Below are 23,063 nucleotides of genomic sequence, written 5' to 3'. Positions count from 1 at the left end.
TTGTTTAGCAATTTGTTTAAGAAACTGAATCATTTCGAAAGCTTTTTTAGGCCAAAATGCTAATTTGTGGTAACACATTATGTAGAAGCAAAATAATCTTCAAAAATGTTTTTTTTTGTATTAATTAATGCTTAAGAAAAGTCCATTAAGAACCTTTCCAATATAATAAATCATTGTACATGTGATTTTAAGATTAAAAATTGGGAAGTTATTGAATACTAATTTGAGGCTTACACATGTATAAAAGTTTCAATTGTTCTACTTTTGCTAAGTTAACTAATAAGCCTTTATCCGAGAGTTAGTTTTTTGGCCATAAATGCAAACGCTATGGTAGCTTTAAATGTTTTAAAGGTCAAAGACATATTTTGTTGGCGCCCGAGCACAGACATTTTGCTCTTAACCCATTTTAGACCACTACCCCTTCTTTAAACTTGGAATAAATACAAAAAAGATAGATTAAGCATATTTTAACAATTTAGAGAGTTTGAAAAGCCAAAGACATATTTTGTTGGCGCCCGAGCACAGACCTTTTGCTTTTCTAACTTTGTTGAAGAAAAGGTAAATATTGCATTAACGTTTTCTTTTTTTACTTTGACTGTTGTTCTGTAGGAAATTGTATAGTGGCGCACGTGAACAAACTTTTCGCATACACTATTTTGCTAAATATGTGCGAAATGAGAATGCTTTCCAAAAGTTTTAATTTTGTAGTGAAGACTCCTTTGCTCTTAACCCATTTTAGACCTCTACCCCTTCTTGTAGTGCAATGCCTTTGAAACTTTACATGTAAGTAAAGTTGTCTGTATAGACATGAGCTTTAACATAGCCCCACAAAAAATAATCTAAAGTCGTTAAATTGCACGATCTTGGCGGTCAATTGACCTGTCCTGAACACAAAATAAAATTTTCACCGAACTCGCCTCTCAATAAGTCCATTGTTAGGAGTGCTGTGTTGCATGTGGCATCGTCTTGTTGAAACCACATGTCATGCCAGTCAAGCTCTTGTATATTGGGAAAAAAAAAGTTGGATATCATCTCACGGTAGCGCTCACCATACACAGTTACCTTACGACTCTCATCAGCTTTGAAGAAGTACGGTGCAATGATGCCGCTAGCCCAAAAACTGCACCAAAGTATGATTTTCTGGATGCATTGGTAGCTCTCGCATTACTTCTGGCTAATCTTCACTCCAAAATCAACAGTTCTGCTTATTAACATACCCATTGAGCCAAACTGAGCTGAAGAAAAAGATGCGCGCGATGAACTTTCTCAACTTTTAATACTAAAATTTAATAATTTGCAAGCGTTGTTCGTTTTAAGACGATTCATGGTTAAATTATAGCCCAAACTGAAGCTGTTTGGTAGTGAAACAAAACACGAAACGTGCGTGAGCTGTTTAAACCAGTGTTGCCAAAAGGATAAAAGCTAAAAAATTACCCTTTACATACAAAGGTCGTGTTTTAATATAAGAAACAGGGAGAGAAGTAAAGGAGAGCGGAAAAAGAATAGATTCCTGAGGTAGCTTTGTGTTCATCTTGGTTTTATATACTCTGTGCTAGCCCATATCAAATGCCTTAGAAATATATTGAAATTGAACTGTGATTTGTCAATACCTAGTGCTTATTCTAAGATTTTGAAGAAATTAAATTTGGCGCCCGAGCAAGTACCTTCCTTAATATTAAAAAGTCTGTTTAATATGAACTGTACTTTATTTTGGAATCGAATTTCAGTTTAGATTATTAAGTTCGAATAAAATAAATTCTAAAACACCAACAATTTTATTTGGCGCCCGAGCAAGGACAGTTTAATGTAAGCTATATGCAGCCACATAAATGTAGTATACATTTTCTTTGATTAGATTTTAGCCATACCTTTTTTTCAAATGGCATAGTTCCTCATAAATGTCGCCAGCATTAGGAGGGGAAAACCTGCTGTTATTTTTTTTCTGATGTTCTTGACAGGATTCAAATCCATCCGTTCAGCGTCATTGGCGCACATGCTAACCTCTGCGCTACAATGGCTTCCAGAATAAATCTTAGACGTTAAAAATTATATATTCTTGATAGACATGATATTAATAGTTGTCCGTTTTCTGTTTGTCTGTCTGTCTTAATCATGGTGTTAGCCTTGATAATAAAACTTTTGATAATAAAATTTAATAATTTGCAAGCGTTGTTCGTTTTAAGACGATTCATAGTTAAGTTATAGACCAAACTGAAGCTGTTTGATAGTGAAACAAAACACGAAACGTACGTGAGCTGTTTAAACCAGTGTTGCCAAAAGGATAAAAGCTAAAAAATTACCCTTTACATACAAAGGTCGTGTTTTAATATAAGAAACAGGGAGAGAAGTAAAAGAGAGAGGGAAAAGAATAGATTCCTGAGGTAGCTTTGTGTTCATCTTGGTTTTATATACTCCAGCCCATATCAAATGCCTTAGAAATATATTGATATTGAACTGTGATTTGTCAAGATCTAGTGCATATTCTAAGATTATGAAGAAATTAAATTTGGCGCCCGAGCAAGTACCTTCCTTAATATTAAAAAGTCTGTTTAATATGAACTGTACTTTATTTTGGAATCGAATTTCAGTTTAGATTATTAAGTCCGAATAAAATAAATTCTAAAACACCAACAATTTTATTTGGCGCCCGAGCAAGGACGGATTAACGTAAGCTATATGCAGCCACATAAATGTAGTATAAATTTGGCCTCCGAAATAAATTTTAGACTTAATAAATTATATATTCTTGATCGACATGACATTATTAGTTGTTTGTCATTCTGTCTGTCTGCCTGTCTTAAGCCTTGCGAGTAAGTCTAGCCGCTTAAAATTATACACAAATAATTTTTATTGGTATAGCTTCAATATGAACTCAGGTCATTAAGATTTGAATTCCTTAGCCCTTGAATGGCGCTGTACTTACCCGACTTGGCTATAATTCAGGATGTGAGTTTCATTGACAACTTCAGTGCTATGTGTAGTCCAAATCTATTGATATGGCTAAAATAGTTCCTTTCTCATTTCTAAGCCCTTAAATTATTTGCCTTTTAGTTAGTGCATCTAGGAATAAATCGTCTGTAGAACTTGACAAAGGGAATAAATGATGGAGGATATATACGATTCGGCGCGCTCAAACTTTGTACATTTTTACTTGTACCATATATTTTAATAAATTTTGAATTTTTTGGCTGTTTTGGGCGTTTAGCTCTTTTGATTGCAAATGCAAATTTGCTCATGAACATTTCATTTAGGATCAGGGCCAAACTTCTCACATATCAATGAGCGCTGTCCGATAAAGTTTTATAAGCTAAATAATAAAGGGCCTCCTTGTTATAGCTGAGTCCGAATGGCATGCCGCAGTGCGACACCTCCTTGGGTAGAAGTTTTAACATAGCATAGTACCTAAAAAATGTCGCCCGCATTAGAAAGGAATAACCACTGCTGGCAATTTTTCTTTCTGATGTTCTCGCCAGGATTCGAACTGAGACGTTCAGCCTCATAGACGGACAAGCGCAGAGGATAGCGCTACGGTGGCCTCCAATCCATTTAGATTTGTTGATAATACAATATACATGGCTCATCCTAGCAAATACTTATTCTTCAAATAATCTTGAGATGAGTGTTTGCTCTAATGCCTGTCAAAGTTAAGTCATCACCCATCCCGGGCTATTATTAATACCTGAAATCTTTCTCAGTATAAGTAATTCGCCTTCAGTAAAGTATGAATTGGAAAAAAATCACTTGGGATTTTTTTTTTTTTTGAGAATATGCAATAATTTTCAACTGAAATTAAATTTGGCGCCCGAGCAGGGAACTTTGAAAACACTTCCGTTTTGATTTATTATGAAAATAAATACGTTTTTAGTTTGAATTTAGAACCGCTTATTCATAGCGGGTTATTTAAGTTACAAAGCATAAAAAAATTAATTTGGCGCCCGAGCAGGGATTGTTCATATTTAGATTTTGGTAGGGTTTATTCCGGGTTTACTTAATACTGACCTACTTAGTTGGTTTGGAACGACCGTTTTATCTATTAACCGAACTCATAGCTGCCTAGTTCTGCCTAACTTCAGATTCTGCAACCACACAAATAATATTTGGCACCCGAGCATGGACCTTTTATATTAGAATTTTTTTTAGTTTACATATTTGACTTGTGCTAATTTTTAATAATGATATGTCAGAGCGAAAAATTATATTTTATATTTGACTGCAACTTAACCACTTTCCATCTTAATATAAATTACCCACGCATTATACGTAGTGCCACTTAAAAAAGCGGAAATCTTTCGACATTTTAAGTTTTATGAGTTTCGCAAAGCCCAGACTTTAGCGCTTGTACTCTTCTTTGGTGACATCAGGAGCAAGAGCAAATCACCACAAAATAGAAAAAATTGAAAGATGAGTATGGAGACTTTTTTCCAAGGTTGAGGGATTTTCTTTGTTTCAAGCAAGCAAGCAAGAAAGTAAAAATGCAAGTAATAAATTTTCCAAAAGGATTTCCGAGCATTAAATGTGATTGTGTGCTGCAACACCAAGAGGGTAGAAAAATTGACAGGCAGGCGAAATAAGCAACTGAGATTTGTCCACGTTTAAATAAGGAAACTCCAAACAGTTTAGCACCTTTAAAGTAAAGCAGCATAAATTTTCGAAACTCTAGAGAAAAAGAAAGTTAAAGGACTCACAAAAGGCAGGCATTCATGGGAATATTTCACTCCAATGAAGCTGTTTCTGAATGTCCTCCCTAGTGATGTTTGATATGCTTTCTTTCTTTTATTCCATACGAAATTAACTTTCACACTTCCAGAAAAACAATTCAAAATGCTCTTTGATGTGCTGGGTTTTGTTTGGGAACACCCCTTTTTCCCCCTTCTGCTTTTGGGGGCAATAAAACTTTTTCAATATACCCGTTTTGCCTTGAAAGAAGGCGTGCCTACTACTATGGTAATCAAAAAAAGTTTTCTCTTGATATTAACAAACATTTATTGCAAAAACAAACGAAAAACATTCACACTCTTTTTGTTGAAGTTTATTAACTTTAAAACCTAAACGTTGCAGTTTTGTTTCGTTTAAATATGTAAATCGAGATCGAGTTTGAGGTTAATGACGTCTACCACCATATGAGGAGGGAGGCAAATAGTTGGCCGAAGGTGCATGATGGCTGCCAGAGACGGTATAGTGGCTAGCTGTTGAATAGGCAGAATGAGAGCCTGGATGGCCAGAGGCACCACCTCCACGTTGATGCAAATGTAAGGTCCTTGGTAATGAAGTGAAAAGGATTGTTTATTTTTATTAAAGTTTCAATTTGTGGTTTTTGCTGAACTTACTCTTGAATTTCTCTGGGTATGGGTGGTGGTGTGGGCAAATGGTCTCCTACAGCCTGGAAGCCATTGCTATCGGCCTTATAACTGATCGAATAGACTTTGCCATCATCTCCGGTATAGGAATAGGAGCCTTTGACATCCAAAGAGCCATGAGGCCAAGGTCCATTGAAATGGCCATTTTCGTCGCGTTTAATGCCATTGCCGGTTTCGAAGCTAATGTAAAGTTTTTTGAGCATAAAAACGCAAAATTTAAATGTTGTTTAAGTTGAAAAAATTTTACATTATAAATAAGAGGCTGAGATTTTCTTCAATTAATGTTGAAAAAATTTTTAACAAAAAAAAAAAAAAAATTCTGACCAAATTTTCTACCAAAAAACTTTAACCAAAATAAAAAAAAAAATTTACAAAATTTTTTAAAAACAAAATTAAAATTGAAGATTTTTTTTTACCAAAAATTTTGATCCATTTTTCAATAGAAAAATTTTCTATAAAAAAATTTTTGACATTATAAACAAAATTTTGACACATTTTTCTAAAAATATGTTCACAAAATTTTTTTTAAAAACGCATTGTAACAATATTTTTTATATAAAAAATGAAAATGTGGAAATAACATTTTAATAAAAAAAAATCTTACATTTTCCATATAAAAAATGTTGATGAACTTCTCAATAGAAGGACTTTTCAATAAAAATTAAATTTTTTTCCTATCAAAAACGTTCGACAAAATAATCTACAGAAAAAGTTTTGAAGCAAAACCATTGGATGGGGGTATACTAATTTCGCCATACCTTTTGTAACACCGCGAAATATTACCATAAGACCCCACAAAGTGTATATACTCTTGATCGTCGTGACACTTTAAGTCGGTCTAGCCATGCCCGTCTGTCTGTCCGTTCGTTTGTCCGTCCGTCTATCGAAATAAATTTCGAAGAAGTAAAGCTAGGCTAGGCCTATTTTGCACAAATACTTCTTATCAGTGAAGGTCGGTTGGGACTGCAAATGGTCCATATCGGTCCATGTTTTCATATAGCTGCCGATTTTGGGTCTTGACTTCTTCACCCACTAGAGGGCGCAATTCTTATTCGTGCTAAGTATGGTTCAAATCGGTGCATAATCTTACATAGTTGCCATATAAACTGGTCTTAGGCCTCTAGAGGGCGCAATTTTTATCCGATTTGGCTGAAATTTTGCACGTAGTGTTTTGTTTTGCCTTCCAAAACCTGTGTTAGGTATGGCTTAAATTGGTCTATAACCTGAAATAGTTGCCATATAAACCGATTTTGGGTCTTGACTTCTTGAGCCACTAGAGGGCGCAATTCTTATTCGATTTGGCTGAAATTTTACACGAAGTGTTTTGTTTTGACTTTCAAAACCTGTGCTAGGTATGGCTTACATTGGCTTACATAGTTGCCATAGAAACCGATGCTGGGTCTTGACTTCTTGAGCAACTAGAGGGCGCAATTCCTATTCGATTTTGCTGAAATTTCACACGAACTGTTTTGTTTTCACTTTCAAATCCTGTACTAAGTATGGTTTAAATCGGTGCATAACCTGATATAGCTGCCATATAAACCGATCTGGGATCTTGACTTCTAGAGCCACTAGAGGGCGCAATTATCTTCCGATTTGGCTGAAATTTTGCACGAAGTGTTTTGTTTTAGCTTCCAACAACTATGCTAAGTATGGTTCAAAACGGTACATAACCTGATATAGCTGCCATATAAACCGATCTGGGATCTTGACTTCTTAGGCCTCTAGAGGGCGCAATTCTCATCCAGTGTGCCTGAAATTTTGCATGAGGTGTTTTGTTATGACTTCCAACAACTGTGTTAGGTATGGTTCAAATCGGTTCATAGCCTGATATAGCTGCCACACAAACCGATCTGGGATCAAGACTTCTTAGGCCTCTAGAGGGCGCAATTCTCATCCGATTTGGCTGAAATTTTGTAAAACGGCTTCTCCCATTACCTTCAACATACGTGGACAATATGGTCTGAATTGATCTTTAGCCTGATACAGCTCCCATAAAAACCGATCTCCCGATTATGCTTCTTGAGCCCCTACAAGGCGTCATTCTTATCCGAATGGACTGAAATATTACCCAATGACTTCTACTATGGTCTTCAATTCATTTATGAACCGAAACGGACTATAACTTGATTTAGATCCAATAGCATAACGATTCTTATCCATTATTCTTTGTTTGCCTGAAGTGAGATACCGCGCAAAAAACTCGACAAATACGATCCATGGTGGAGGGTATATACGATTCGGCCCGACCGAACTTAGCACGCTCTTACTTGTTAAAAATAAATTTTGACAAGATTGTCTATAGAAAAATTGGGACAATTTTCTATATTTTTATAGAAAAAATAGTGAAAAATTTTTTAAAATTTTCTACTCAATTTTTTTTTTCCCATGAGCTTGTGAACTTTTTCCAAAACTTTTCCATTTCTATTTCGCACTTACCCAAAATTATAATGACCATTGCCATCATTTGTAAAATCATTCCTCAAAATGGGTATTTGTGCAGCAGCTCTATTTTGTCCATAATGTGAACCCGAATGAAATGCTGCGGGTGCAGCATGATGTTGAGGTCGATTGGGTGATACTCCACTAACACCATGATAGCGAGGATAATTGCTGGAACCCGCTGCTCCAACGGGACCAAAATTTGGAGGCAAATAATTGGCTGAAGGACGGCCAGCGGATGTTAAGGCCACACTTAAGGCCAGACAACAGGCTAGAGACAGGAACTATGAAAATGCGAAAAAATTTTGAAAATTTTTAAGAAAGTCCTTCGATACTTTTGGTTAATCCTTTAATCCTTACAATGTTCATGATGCGTTTATTGTACTTTGATGCTGCTTGTTGAATCAATTGCTATTATGCTACTAATAACTTTGCCCCTGGCGTGGGCCAATTTTATAGTCACTCTTCATAAATCTGCAAAAAATTCTAATTGTAGGTTTTGTTTATTTTTTTTTTTATTATTCTTGAAGTACGACTTTGGTGTGGTTACTTGTCTGGTGTTGTTGTTGTTATTGTCTTGGTGGCTACAGCAATAGCTTCATAAACTACATCATTTACTTCATCATTGCCATTATTACGATCACCGGTATTCAAATCTATCATTTAAAGAACATACACGTTGGCCAAGACGTTTATTCATCAAGTCAAGCCCAAACTGAGCTTGGAGTACTTAGATTTTTTTCTTCTTTTTTTCTTTCTTTGGTTTGTGAGTATTTTGCTGCAGAACTTTTTTTGGGATGTTATTTCTTGGCACAGTGAAGCAATAACAATTTAGAGCAAAAGAAAATTTGGTTGAAATTTTATTTTTACAGGAAATTTTTAAAAATTTATTTCTGTAGGAAAGTTAAACAAATTTGTTATCATAAAAAAATTGTGTCTTATGAAAAGAACATAAAAAAAGGTTTTAAAGTTTTTGGAAAAAAAGCTCAAGGAAACCAACGCCAAATCTCGGTGATGGGTTCACCGATTTAAGCAAAATTTTTTATGCCGCCTAATGGTAACACAGAAATACAAAATACCTGGGGGGACGCCCCACCCAAAAACCCATCCAAACGGACATGTTTGCCGATTGCGACAATATGGGTATCAATTGAAAGGTATTTAAGAGTAGAGTACATCTTGATTTAAAAATTTGACACCAAGTGCCGAAGGGTCGCCCCAACCCAAAAAAACATCCCCAAAAAGACATATTTATCGATTGGGGCAATATAGGTATCCAATGAAAGGTAATTGGAAGTAAAGTACGAATCTGATATGAGAATTTGGTGTGTCAAGGTGTCTACGGGATCTCCTTAATCCCAAACCCCCAAAAACGGGTATGTATGACCAAAATCACAAAATGAGTATCAAATAAAACGTTTTTGGGAGTAGACTATGAATCTCGTATACAATCTTAGAATCAAAAATCTGGGGACCGCCCTCCCACTAAATACACTGCAATACGACATATAGGTCGATCGGGGCAATATGGGACTTAAAGGGAAGGTCTACGACAGTACAGCACGAATCTGATCTCTGGACCTCTCGCCAATTTTCGAAAATCCTAGATCTCGGAGTTGTGTGCACCGATTTAAGCAAAATATTGGTAATTCAAAATCTTATGGCAATTTAAAAACACAAAATTGATATAAAACTTTGGGGTCAAATAATCCGCGGGGATTCAAATCCAATCAAACGGACATGTTTACCTATTGGGACAATATGGCTATCAAATGAAGGGTATTTAAGAGTAAAGTTCTAACTTTTTATAAAACTTTGCCACCAAATGTCAAACTGTGCTAGGGAGAAGACTACGGCATAAAATTGGACTTGAATGAAACTCCTTTACAGGAGAATGTGTATTTGGGATTACTATAAGGCACCAATCGCTTTAAGAGGACATTTATATCGCGACAATAAGGGCCAGCTAGTTATATATAGAAGTCAATTTGTGTTTGTTTGTCGGTTTGCTTGTTCCGTATAGACTCAAAAATGGCTGAACCGAACCTTGAAATTTTCACAGATTGTGCCAGCTGGTCTGGAAAGAAACATAGGCTAAATAGTATTTTGATATCGAAAGGGGAGCGGACCCTCCCCCTTGCGACAAAGGTACTACCCAAAAATAAAAGTGAATCGAACGGGACAATATGGGACTCAAATGAAAGGTATTCAGTAGCAGAGTACGAATTTTATATTAAAAATTGGATTCAAGTAACTGGGGGCCGCCCCAACTCCAAAACCTTCTAAAAAAGGTTTATTGGGAGATCATTTTAAGATTTTCTCAAATTTTTGGAATATAGGGTATATAAAATTAGTGTTCGACTCCAAAATACCTTTCATGTGATCCCCACATTGCCATTTTCAAAAAATATATCCGATTTAGTGATGTTTTTTTGTGTGGGGTGGACCCCGAAGCTTATAAGCCGATCAGTAGATATAAGGTCTTAGGCCCATAAAAGCCACATTTATTATCCGATTTTGTTGAAATTTGGACAGAGAGTTGTGTTAAGCCCTTCCACATCCCTCTTTAATTTGGCCCAGCTCGGTCCCGATTTGTATATAGCTGACATATATACCGATCTTTCCATTTAAGGTCTTGGGCCCATAAAAGGCGCATTTTTTTGTCCGATGTCGCCGATATTTGGGACAGTGAGTTGTGTTAGGCACCTCGACGTTTTTCTGCAATTTGGCTTAGATCGGTTCAGATTTGAATATAGCTGCCATATAGACCGATCTCTCGATTTAAGGTGTTGGGCCCATAAAAGGCACATTTATTGTACGATGTCGCCGAAATTTGGGACAGTGAGTTGTGTTAGGTTACTTGACATCCTTCTTTAATTTGGTCCAGATCGGTCCAGATTTTAATATAGCTGCCATATAGACCGATCTCTCGATTTATGGTCTTGGGCGCATAAAAGGCGCGTTTATTGTCCGATTTAGCCGAAATTTGGGACAGTGAGTTGTATTAGGGCCTTCAACTTCCTTCTTTAATTTGGCTCAGATCGGTCCAGATTTGAATATAGCTGCCATATAGACCGATCTCTTGATTTAAGGTCTTGGGCGCATAAGAGACGCATTTATTGTCCGATGTCGATGAAATTTGAGACAGTGAGTTGTGCTAGGCCCTTTAATATTCTTTTTCAATATGACCCAGATCGGTCCAGATTTGGATATAGCTTCCATATGGACCAATCTCTCGATTTAAGGTCTTGGGCCCATAAAAGGCGCATTTATTGTCCGATGTGGCCGAAACTTGGGACAGTGAGTTGTGTTAGGCCCTTCTACATCTCTTTGGAATTTGGCCCAGATCGGTCCAGATTTTAATATAGCTGCCATATAGACCGATCTTTCGTTTTAAGGTCTTGGGCCCATAAATGGCGCATTTGTAGTCCGATTTCGCTGACATTTGAAACAGTGACTTATGTTAGGCTTTTCGACATTCGTGTCCTATATGGTCCAGATAGGTCTATATTTGAATATAACTTCCAAAAAGACCCATAGTTTGTTCTACAAAATTGAACAATGACTTGTACTTATTAGACCACTCAATGTCCGTGCCGAATTTGGTCAAACGCTGATCATATTTCGATATAGCTGCTATGGGGGTATAAATTATGCATTTTTCACCGGATTATGACGAAAAATGGTTTATATATATACCCGAGGTGGTGGGTATCAACTTGGTATAACTTAACACCTTTTTACTTGTTTAAAGTCCCATATTGTCATGGTCGATAAATATGTGTGACTTGAGGGGTGTTTTGGGGGGTGAAATGGCCTCTAAATACTTAGCCCCACAATTGGTTGTTAAAATAGTTTTTTACTATCGAATACCTTTCATTTGAGCCCCATATTGTAGTGATTGGTCTATATATCCATTTGTCAGGCTTTGGGGTCGGGACGACCCCTCTTGGCACTCTACCAAAAATTTGGTTATCATATATTTGTATTAAGGTTTCTATTAGAGTGCTAACAAAATTTTCCCTTGAATAGCCCCTTCGAAAGCAATTAGGGTAGCTTAGGTTAGAGTGACAGTTTATTTTCTTAACCGACTCAGACTTTTCAAATGCGACGGGGCAGGCCGCGGGTGGCAATCGAACCCACAACCCCGTACTTATAATCAGAGTAGGCTAGGCTTTGCTATAAGAAAGTTTGTAAAGTTTACCTTTTTGGACCCACTGTATTATTGCCCTGGGTTTTTCTCGGATTCTCTTAGTTTTCAAACTTAGATTCCCCCATACCATGACGTCTTATAGCCATTATTGCATCCATTAGTTATGAGTTCAAAAACAAAAAACAAAACGCAAAAGCACAGACGCACACACCGGATCTCCCTGTCTTTCTTTGCATCATTTGCGCCTGCGCTCAATGTGATTTTGTACATGGCATGAAGTATTTGTTTTTTCTATGGCTTAAAGCTACAGCAGCACTATGTAGTAGCTGGATAACAGTGAGTAGGTATTCTGTTAATAATCAAAGATTTTGTTTTTGGCGCTTCATATTTTTTTTGGGGATTTGTATCTTGAGTTTGAGTTTCTTTGACTTCAAAGAAATGAAACTGTTTTGAAATGTTTTCGATATTTTTTATGCTTATCATGGTTTGTCTAATCAATTAAGATTTTAATTATGGTATTTCGTTTGCTTGAAGAAGAAAAAAATCAATAAATATAATAAGACACCTTTATGGAGGGTATATTGTTGCTATGTATTGATGTACACTTGTCGATATTTAGTTAATTAATTAATTAGTTTTTTTTTGTTTAGCTATTTTTATTAACTTATAAGACAAAAACTTTATGAGAGGATTGGGAATAGATATATATTTTTGCTAATAATGCTAATGGTTCTGGGTTAATTATAGAAATCGTAAATGATTCATGGGGAATGCATGGATGATTGAGAAAAAAAGAAACAAAAGAATAATGCAGTGAAGACTACACTAGACGACAAAATTGTGAAGGTTTACAAACTAAAGGCCCAACAAAACTCATTAGAAATATTTTTTGGAAATTTAAACAAATAAATTTTCTATGGAATAGTATTATACTCTCAAACTGAAAATTTCAAAAAGCTCGTGTTTTTTAGTGACATTTGCGATATAATGAGCCAAAAATTTTAGGGACAGCACTCATTGATATGCGAGAAGTTTGCCCTCGTTCCTTAATAGGATGTCAATTTTCCCATTAGTTTTATTGTTTTATACCCTTCACCATAGGATGGGGAGATATGCGTCTAAGACCCCACAAAGTATATATATTCTTGATCCTCCAAGCATTTAAAGTCGATCTTGCCATGTCCGCGTGTCCGTCCGTCCGTCTATCTGTCGAAAGCACGCTTACATTCGAAGGAGTAAAGCTAGCCGCTTGAAATTTTGCACAAATACTTTTTATTAGTGTAGGTCGGTTGGGATTGCAAATGGGCCAAATCAGTCCATGTTTTGATATAGCAGCCATATAAACCCATCTTGTGTTTTGACTTCTTGAGCCTCTAGAGGGCGCAATTCTCGTCCGATTTGACTGAAATTTTGCACGTGGTGTTTTGAAATCACTTCCAATAACTTTGCTAAGTATGGTTCAAATCGGTTCATAAACTGATACAGCTGCCATATAAACCGACCATGGGTCTTGACTTCTTGAGCCTCTAGAGGGCGCAATTCTTATTCGATTTGGCTGATCACATAACCAATACAAATTATTAACCATTAATTTAATTGTTTTGCAAATGGTGATCATATCGACGAACCCAACCCCTTTTGAACTTGAAAATGATTTGATTTCTTAATTTCAATTCATTTCATATGCCCCACCATATCAAAGCTTCGTAGATAAGAAAAAAAATTGAAAATAATGTTATTAAATTAATGCAACATAAAACAAAAACATTTCCTTATTCCGTCAATGGAAACAATCAATTAATCACATAACCGAGAACTTTCAATTTTGGTAGTAACCGTCAAACGTTATTGAAGATTATTTAATTGTGCCTTGTTATGATTTATTCATCTTGGAAACACACCCAGTTCTGCTGTGACTTAACAGATAACTATTTGGCTGATGATAGAAGGAGGCTTGTTAACATTTTGTTCGAGAAGTGTCATCAGGTGTTTCTATTCAAGCAATTAATTGTAAATGTGTTATGGCCTTACAAGGGGAAATATATATTTTTTTAATTTTGATTGTGCGTAACAGAGTTTGTATACCCTACACCATTACTGGGGTGACTTTGTGCATTTGTTTGCAACGCTAAGAAGGAGAAGAGCTACACCCATCAATAAGTATACCGATCGGCTTGGAATTACTTCCTGATTCGATTTAGCTATGTCCGTCTGTCTGTCTGTCCGTCTGTCTGTCTGTCCGTCTGTATGTCTGCCCGTCTGTCTATCTGTCTCTACGTCTGTCAGCTGTCCGTCTGTCTGTCTGTCCGTCTGTCTGTCTGTCCGTCTGTCCGTCTGTCCGGCTGTCTGTCTGTCTCTATGTCTGTCTGTCTCTATGTCTTTCTGTCTGTCTGTCTCTCTGTCTGTCTGTCTGTCTGTCTGTCCGTCTGTCTGTCTGTCCGTCTGTCTGTCTGTCCGTCTGTCTGTCTGTCTGTCCATGTATGTATTCTTGTATTCAAGGTACAAATCGCATTTGTCGTCTGATTTCCTCAAAATTTTGCATAAATTTTTTTTTGGGTCCAAGGACAAACGCTATCGGTCCAGATTAAGATATAGCTCCCATATATATCTTTCATCCGATATGCCTTTTTAAAGCTGTAGAAGCCAACATTTTGGTCCGATCCTTACATAATTTGGCACAAGGTGTTTTTTTTGACGTCCCAATATGTGTGTAAAATATCATCAGATTCGGATCGGACTTAGAGAAAGCTCCCCTATATATCTTTCATCCGATTTGACCTATTAAGGCTGTAGAAGCCACAATTTTGGTTCAATATTTACCAAATTTGGCATGAAGTGGATTTTTTTGACGTCCCAGTATATGTGCAAAATTTCATCAGATTCGGATCAGATTTGGATATAGCTCTCATATATACCTTTCACCCGATTTGACCTATTAAGACTGTAGAATCCACAATTTTAGTCCGATCTATAACAAATTTGGTATGAAGTGATTTTTGTGACGTCAAAACATATGTGCTAAATTTCATCGAAATCGGAACAGATTTAGATATAGCTGCCATATATATCTTTCATCCGATATGGCTTTTAATTCTTTAATATCCACAATTTTGGTCCCATCTTTACAAAATTCAGCATGAGATGTTTTGTGTAACGTCTTAATGTGTGTTCATCAAAATCGGGTCAGATTCAGATATAGCCCTCATACATATCTTTCATCCGATTTGACCTATTAAGGCTGTCGAAGCCACAATTTTCGTCTGATCTTCACCGTATTCGACACGAAATGTTTTGTTTGACGTCCCAATATATGTGCGAAATTTCTTCAAAATCGGTTCAGATTTAAATATAGCTCCCATATGTATCTTTCATCCGATTTGATCTATTAAGACTGTAAAAACCACATTTTTGGTCAGATCTTTACCAAATTAGGCGTGAAATGGTTTTTGTGACGTCGCTATATGTGTGCAAAATTTCATCGAAATCGGATAAGATTTAGATATAGCTCCCATATAAATATTTCACCCGATTTGACCTAATAAGGCTGTCGAAGCCACAATTTTGGTCTGATCTTCACCACATTTGACACGAATGGTTTTTTTTTGACATACCAGTATATGTGCAATATTTGATCTGATTCAAATCAGATTTCGATATAGCTCCCATATATATCTTTCATCCGATTTGATCTATTAAAACTGTAGTCGCCACAATTTTGGTCAGATCTTAACCAAATTTGGCATGGAGTGGTTTTTGTGACGTCCTAATATATGTACAATATTTCATCAGATTCGGATCAGGTTTAGATATAGCTGCCATATATATCTTTCATCCGATTAGACCTAATAGGGCTGTCGAAGCCACAATTTTGGTCTGATCTTCACATTATTCGACACGAATGGCTTTTTTTGACATTCCAGTTTATGTGCAAAATTTCATCAGATTCCGATCAGATTTCGATATAGCTCCCATATATATCTTTCATCCGATTTGATCTATTAAAACTATAATCGCCATAATTTTGGTCATATCTTAACCAAATTTGTCATGAAGTGGTTTTTGTGACGTCCTAATAGATGTACAATATTTCATATAATATTTCAATAGATATAGCTGCCATATATACCTTTCATCCGATATGGCTTTAAAGGCTGTAGAAACTGCAATTTTGGTCCGATCTTTGCAAGAAGTGTTTTATTTAGCGCTCCAGTACGATTGCAAAATTTCATAAAAATCGGGTCAAATTTGGATATAGCTCTCATATATATCTTTCAGCTAATATGGCATTTTAAGACTGTAACAGCCGCTGATGAAATATCTAAGAATTCATTGTTATCCCTTTAATAAATAGCTTTTCTTATTTCATGCATTTGTCCATTCGTTGATTAGGCGACACAGTTTTTGGAACATTCATCAACACTTTTAAAGCATTCGCCTGTCTGTCTGTCCGTCCATCACCATGATTATCCACCCATTATCTGGTCCCTTTTTAACGCTCAATAATTTATCAACTTCTGTATCTGTGTTATGCAGCTTTTGGAGCACCACCCATTTAGAATTCTTAAGGTTCTCGAAGCTTTCTCTTTGTTACAATTCTTAAAGTAAACGAGTTGAAATATATCATTAGTCAAGGCCATTCGTAACTCTTCAAAATTTTATTAATTATCTTAAACACGTTTTATTTTAACCAAAAACAAAAACAAAAAACCCGTCGTTGAAGTAACGCTGGGACAATTAATCATAATTTTTACAATGGTTTCGTTTGTTTTACAAATTTTTGGCATTTGGTTAATAATTCAAACAGTAGAAGTGAAGAGGCAGTTTTGCAAAGTATTGGGGAGTTGACTTGTAATGCTATGAAGAGAAATTTTTGTCTTTGAATAAAATTTGGAAAAAGGTTCATTGATTACCCCAAAAGGGGGTTAAAAAGAGAATTTATTCAACTAAACAACAAACTATGAACATCAAACAAAAATCCAAAACTGATGTTAGATGAAGATTTTTCCACATTTTCTTCTAAAAGGAACTCAGATTATCGTTTTATAAACCTGTACCAGAGAGAAAAATTCTAATGGGAGTAAATTACTCAACTCGATCTTTTGACCAAAACAGCGCTGCTTCTTTTAGGTAGTTTGTATATCGGGTATAGTTCTTGGTTTTTATACCCTACACCACTACTGTGGTACAGGGTATTATAACATAGTGCATTTGTTTGTAACACCCAAAAGGAAGAGAAAAAGACCCATTTACAAGTATACAGATCCACTTAGAATCACGTTCTGATTCGATTTAGATATGTTCGTCTGTCTGTCTGTCCATGTTAATTTTTAGTACAGACAGCAGGACGCAATTTTCATCCGATCGTCTTCAAATTTGGTACAGGCATGTTTTTCGGCCTAGAGACGAAGCCTATTGAAATTGTAAAAAAATCGGTTCCGATTTACAGTAATGATGCAATAAAATGGTCATTCGTTAACCCAATCTCTCGAAATTTGGCAGGAAGGATTTTCTAGTGACTCTCGACCTTACTGGTGAATTTCATGGAAATCGGTTCAGATTTGGATATAGCTCCCATATATATGTTCCTCCGATTTGTAGTAATGATGCAATAAAATGGTCATTTGTTAACCGATTCTCTCGGAATTTGGCAGGAAGGATTTTCTTATGATTCTCGACATAACTGGCAAATTTCATAGAAATCGGTTCAGATTTAGATATAGCTCTCATATATATATATCGCCCGATTTTCACTTTTAAAGCCACTGCAAGCACATTTATTGACCAATCTTTCCAAAATTTTGTACAGTGCTTTTCCCGACAACTACCACAATATCTAAGAAGTTTACTAGAAATCGGTTCAAATTTAGATATAGCTCCCATGTATAGGTTCGTCCGATTTTGAGAAATATTGCAATAAAATGGTCATTTGTTAACCGAATCTCTCGAAATTTGGCAGCAAGGATTTTCTTATGACTCTCGACATAACTGACAAATTTCATAGAAATCGGTTCAGATTTAGATATAGCTCTCATATATGCATATCGCCCGATTTTCACTTTTAAAGCCACTGCAAGCACATTTATTGACCAATTTTCCCAAAACTTTGTACAATGCCTTCCTCGACGTCTACCACAATATTGGAGAAGTTTGTTCGAAATCGGTTCAGATTTAGATATAGCTCCCATATATATGTTTGTCCGATTTGCAGTAATACTGCTATAAAATGGTCATTTGTTAACCGATTCTCTCGAAATTGGGCAAGAAGGATTTTCCTATGACTCTCGACATTACTGGCGAATTTCATAGAAATCGGTTCAGATTTAGATATAGCTCTCATATATGTATATCGCCCGATTTTCACTTTTAAAGCCACTGCAAGCGCATTTATTGACCAATCTTTTCAAAACTTTGTACAACGCCTTCCTTGACGACTACCACAATATCTAAGAAGTTTGCTAGAAATCGGTTCAGTTTTAGATATAGCTTCCATATTTATATATTCGTCCGATTTTGAGAAAAATTGCAATAAAATGGTCGTTTGTTAAACGAATCTCGAAAATTGGCAGGAAGGATTTTCCTATGACTCTCGGCATCATTGGTGAATTTCGTAGAAATCGGTTCAGATTTAGATATAGCTCTCATATATATATATATATATATATATATATATATATATATATATATATCGCCCGATTTTCACTCTTAAAGCCACTGTAAGCACATTTATTGACCAATCTTCCCAAAACTTTGTCATATATACTCTTTGTTGTTTAAGACTGCACTGGAAGATTCTTAGTTGATTGCGTTATAACGCAAACAAATGTACCATTTCATTATTCGTAAACTTCTATAAAAGTGAAACCTTTTTCCCAAGATCACCATTGTTAGATTTGCATTTAAATAGCCTGAATAGGCACCACTACCTGTCTTCGAAATTTGTATCATCTCAATTGTTTTTTGTTTTGTGGTTGAGCTGAATTTTTAACCTAAGTCGTTGGCCAAAAACCATTCAAGCGTTGTGCCATCGACATCAGCATAGGGCTATGAGCAACTTCATTCAGCGCGCGGATCAACGGATGCACACAACCAGCTCACTTCAATGTCTATTTGGAATTCATCAAATCTAAGCTGTTGTAGTGCACTTCCTTTGTGGTCGGATGGATGATATGGACTGTCAATTGGAACAACATTCATTGTCATGTTCAAATTTGGATTGTTCAACATGATGATGTGGCGGCAGCAGATGCCACCACAATTGCCGTTTTGCCAGTTTGCCATTTTAAGGAAATACGCTTAAAGAAGCAACATCAGCCAAAGCCACAACCAACCGAAAACTGAGCGGAAAAGATGGATTTTCCTAAAAACTTGCATACATCTTGCAGACAAAAGTTCAATGCATTTATGCCCAGAGCCCAAAGAATACTAACTTGGCTAACTTAATTCCACACCCTTTGTGTGTTTTAAATTTTAACAATAAAAATTATGCTAATGAACAGTTATTAACGTTAATGAGGAACAAAAAAATGGCAGAAAAAACAGAACAGAAGCAAAAGAAATACAAACATTTACACCAAAGTTGATGCCTTTCAAAAACTTCACATTCATCATCATACGTAACATGGAAGTTGCAGTCGAAGACAAGCGGCGTATTTACATTTTTCAAAGAACGAACAAAGCCAAAAGACTTTGAAACAGAAACAGAAGTTGCAAATGAAGGCAAATATTTCTAAAAACAAAAAAAAAAAAAAAAACTGTAAGGCATTTAAAAGCAGCTACCGAAATTGTACTGAAGTTCATAGTGTAAAGCAAAAAAATTGGAAGATTTTCTTCTTTTTAAGGCGGATAAGCTGATGCATAATCACAAGTAATCTTAAGCATGTCGAATGAATTACCTTAATTACCAAGTTTTGGAAACAAAAAACCAGAAAAAAAAGAAACTAAAACAAATTAATAGCAAAAAAAATTTGTTCAACCTACTAAAAAAAAAAATTTTTTTTAGGACAAATCTTTTGTAAATTTTCATGAAATTTTTAAACAAAATTTCTTATATGATTCAATTTTTACAAAAACTCCTAAATAAATAAAAATGTCAAAATTTCCCAGGCAGTGTGGATTACACCCTACCGGAGCCGCTTTTTTTGATAAAAAGTACTGTAACACTATTCCTGATAGGACCGATTGTATCTACGATATCCCTGGTAACAGAAGTTACATAGACTTCTATGCGGATGGTTTCAAACTAAACAACCAGGTGGGCTTTGGGGTATACTGGTCATACCGAAAAGGTTACTCGACCTCGGCAGTGTGTATGAAGCAAAGATACTTGCAATTAAGGAAGTGGTGGATGGCTTAGATATAATGTCATTACGACGATTGGCATAAATATCTTGTCAGACAGCCATTAAATCCCTGGAGAACGTATTTTTGAACACAAAAACCGCCCTCGAGTGTTGCAGATCTCCCAAAGATATGGCTGAACAGTTCAAAAATCGCCTGTTCTGGGTACCAGTCCACAGAGATATCCCAGTGAAATGTAAAGCGGATGAGCTTGCGAGGCTAGGAACTACCCTACACATTCCAGGGATACTGGAATCTATGGGCATGCCTCGGGCGACAAGTAAGCTAAGTTTTCAAGACCAGGCCCGAAGGACAACGACTAATAGATGGTCACAAAGAGGGGGCAGTGAGCATTCCAAAGCTATGTGGCCTCATCTAGACTTGAAGAGGTCTACTGCCTTGCTGTCATTGGCTAAAACAGACGTCTCAATCATTGTGTCCGTCATGACAGGTCACTGTCGGAATCGGAAAACATGCTGACAAACCGAAGATTGCCAGCAACGACTTTTGCAGAAGCTGTAGGGACATCAAGGAAGAAGAGACTACAGAACACCTTCTGTGTGTATGGCCCGCACTAGCAGCCAGAAGGAGTTCCACTTTTGGTTCTCATTTCTTTGAGAACCTGTCTGATTTAGTAGATGTGAATATTCGCAAGTTATTGGGGTTTTTTAAGGCGATCTGTATGGTTCAACGGTAGGAACTGGAAGGCATTTTTCTTCTTCTGTTCTTGTGGTATCACAATGGATGATAACGTCTAAGTGAGTCTGATGGCGCAGACTGCCACTTAAACCTAACCTAACCTTCACATGGAAATAATTTTGACAAAATTTCCCATCGCAAAGAAATTTTGACAAAATTTCCCATAGCAAAGAAATTTTGACAAAATAACAAAGAAATTTTGACAAAATTTCCTATAGCAAAGAAATTTTGACAAAATTTCCTATAGCAAAGAAAGCCTACTGAAATTGTAAAAAATCGGTTCAGAATTGGATATAGCTCCCATATATATGTTCGTCCGATTTGCAGTAATAATGCAATAAAATGGTCATTTGTTAACCGATTCTCTTGAAATTTGGTAGGAAGCATTTTCTTTTGACTCTCGGCATTACTGGTGAATTTTATAGAAATCGGTTCAGATTTGGATATAGCTCCCATACATATTTGGGTCCGATTTGCAGTAACAATGCAATAAAATAAATGGTCATTTGTTAACCGATTCTCTTGAAATTTGGCTGGAAGGATTTTCTTATGACTCTCGACATTACTAGTGCATTTCATAGAAATCGGTTCAGATTTGGATATAGCGCCCATACATATGTGCGTCCGATTTGCTGTAATAATGGAATAAAATTGGCATTTGTTAACCGATTCTCTTGAAATTTGGTAGGAAGGATTTTCTTTTGACTCTCGGCATTACTAGTGAATTTTATAGAAATCGGTTCAGATTTGGATATAGCTCTCATATATATGTGCGTCCGACTTGCAGTAATAATGCAATAAAATAGTCATTTGTTAACCGATTCTTTTGAAATTTCGCAGGAAGGATTTTCTTATGACTCTCGACATTACTAGTGCATTTCATAGAAATCGGTTCAGATTTGGATATAGCTCCCATATATATGTGCGTCCGATTTGCAGTAATAATGCAATAAAATGGTCATTTGTTAACCGATTCTCTTGAAATTTGGTTGGAAGGATTTTCTTTTGACTCTCGACATTACTAGTGCATTTCATAGAAATCGGTTCAGATTTGGATATAGCTCCCATATATATGTGCGTCCGATTTGCTGTAATAATGCAATAAAATGGTCATTTGTTAACTAATTCTCTTGAAATTTGGCAAGAAGGATTTTCTTTTGACTCTCGGCATTACTGGTGAATTTTATAGAAATCGGTTTAGATTTGGATATAGCGCCCATATATATGTGCGTCCGATTTGCAGTAATAATGCAATAAAATGGTCATTTGTAAACCGATTCTCTTGAAATTTCGCAGGAAGGATTTTCTTTTTACTCTCGACATTACTATTGAATTTCATAGAAATCGGTTCAGATTTGGATATAGCTTCCATATATATGTGCGTCCGATTTGCAGTAATAATGCAATAAAATGAGAATTTGTTTACCGATTCTCTCCAAATTTGGCAGGAAGGATTTTCTTTTGACTCTCGACATTACTAGTGAATTTCATAGAAATCGGTTTAGATTTGGATATAGCTCCCATATATATATAAAGGGTGATTTTTTTGAGGTTAGGATTTTCATGCATTAGTATTTAACAGATCACGTGGGATTTCAGACATGGTGTCAAAGAGAAAGATGCTCAGTATGCTTTGACATTTCATCATGAATAGACTTACTAACGGGCAACGCTTGCAAATCATTGAATTTTATTACCAAAATCAGTGTTCGGTTCGAAATGTGTTCATTCACCATAACGTTGCGTCCAACAGCATCTTTGAAAAAATACGGTCCAATGATTCCACCAGCGTACAAACCACACCAAACAGTGCATTTTTCGGGATGCATGGGCAGTTCTTGAACGGCTTCTGGTTGCTCTTCACTCCAAATGCGGCAATTTTGCTTATTTACGTAGCCATTCAACCAGAAATGAGCCTCATCGCTGAACAAAATTTGTCAAAATTTGAACACATTTCGAACCGAACACTGATTTTGGTAATAAAATTCAATGATTTGCAAGCGTTGCTCGTTAGTAAGTCTATTCATGATGAAATGTCAAAGCATACTGAGCATCTTTCTCTTTGACACCATGTC

General features: G+C 36.1%; 2 protein-coding genes across 2 annotated transcripts in view; one reads left to right on the top strand and one right to left on the bottom strand.

Annotated features, from left to right (window-relative positions):
• LOC106082920 (uncharacterized) overlaps positions 1-23,063 on the top strand; it is a 220,959-nt gene that overhangs the window by 58,337 nt on the left and 139,559 nt on the right. The window lies entirely within an intron of this gene.
• Positions 5,061-8,256, bottom strand: LOC106082935 (pupal cuticle protein 20). Its single transcript, XM_013245700.2, has 4 exons — positions 8,160-8,256; positions 7,797-8,083; positions 5,328-5,537; positions 5,061-5,257 (listed from the first exon to the last, which is right to left on the bottom strand). The coding sequence occupies exons 1-4, from the start codon at positions 8,166-8,168 to the stop codon at positions 5,101-5,103; spliced, it is 663 nt and encodes a 220-aa protein (XP_013101154.1). The 5' UTR covers positions 8,169-8,256; the 3' UTR covers positions 5,061-5,100.

Source organism: Stomoxys calcitrans, chromosome 4 (genome assembly GCF_963082655.1).
Source record: "Stomoxys calcitrans chromosome 4, idStoCalc2.1, whole genome shotgun sequence".
In the NCBI taxonomy this organism is placed as follows: domain Eukaryota; kingdom Metazoa; phylum Arthropoda; class Insecta; order Diptera; family Muscidae; genus Stomoxys; species Stomoxys calcitrans.
The sequence above is the reverse complement of the archived record's forward strand: the minus strand, read 5'-3'. Positions and strand labels throughout refer to the sequence as shown.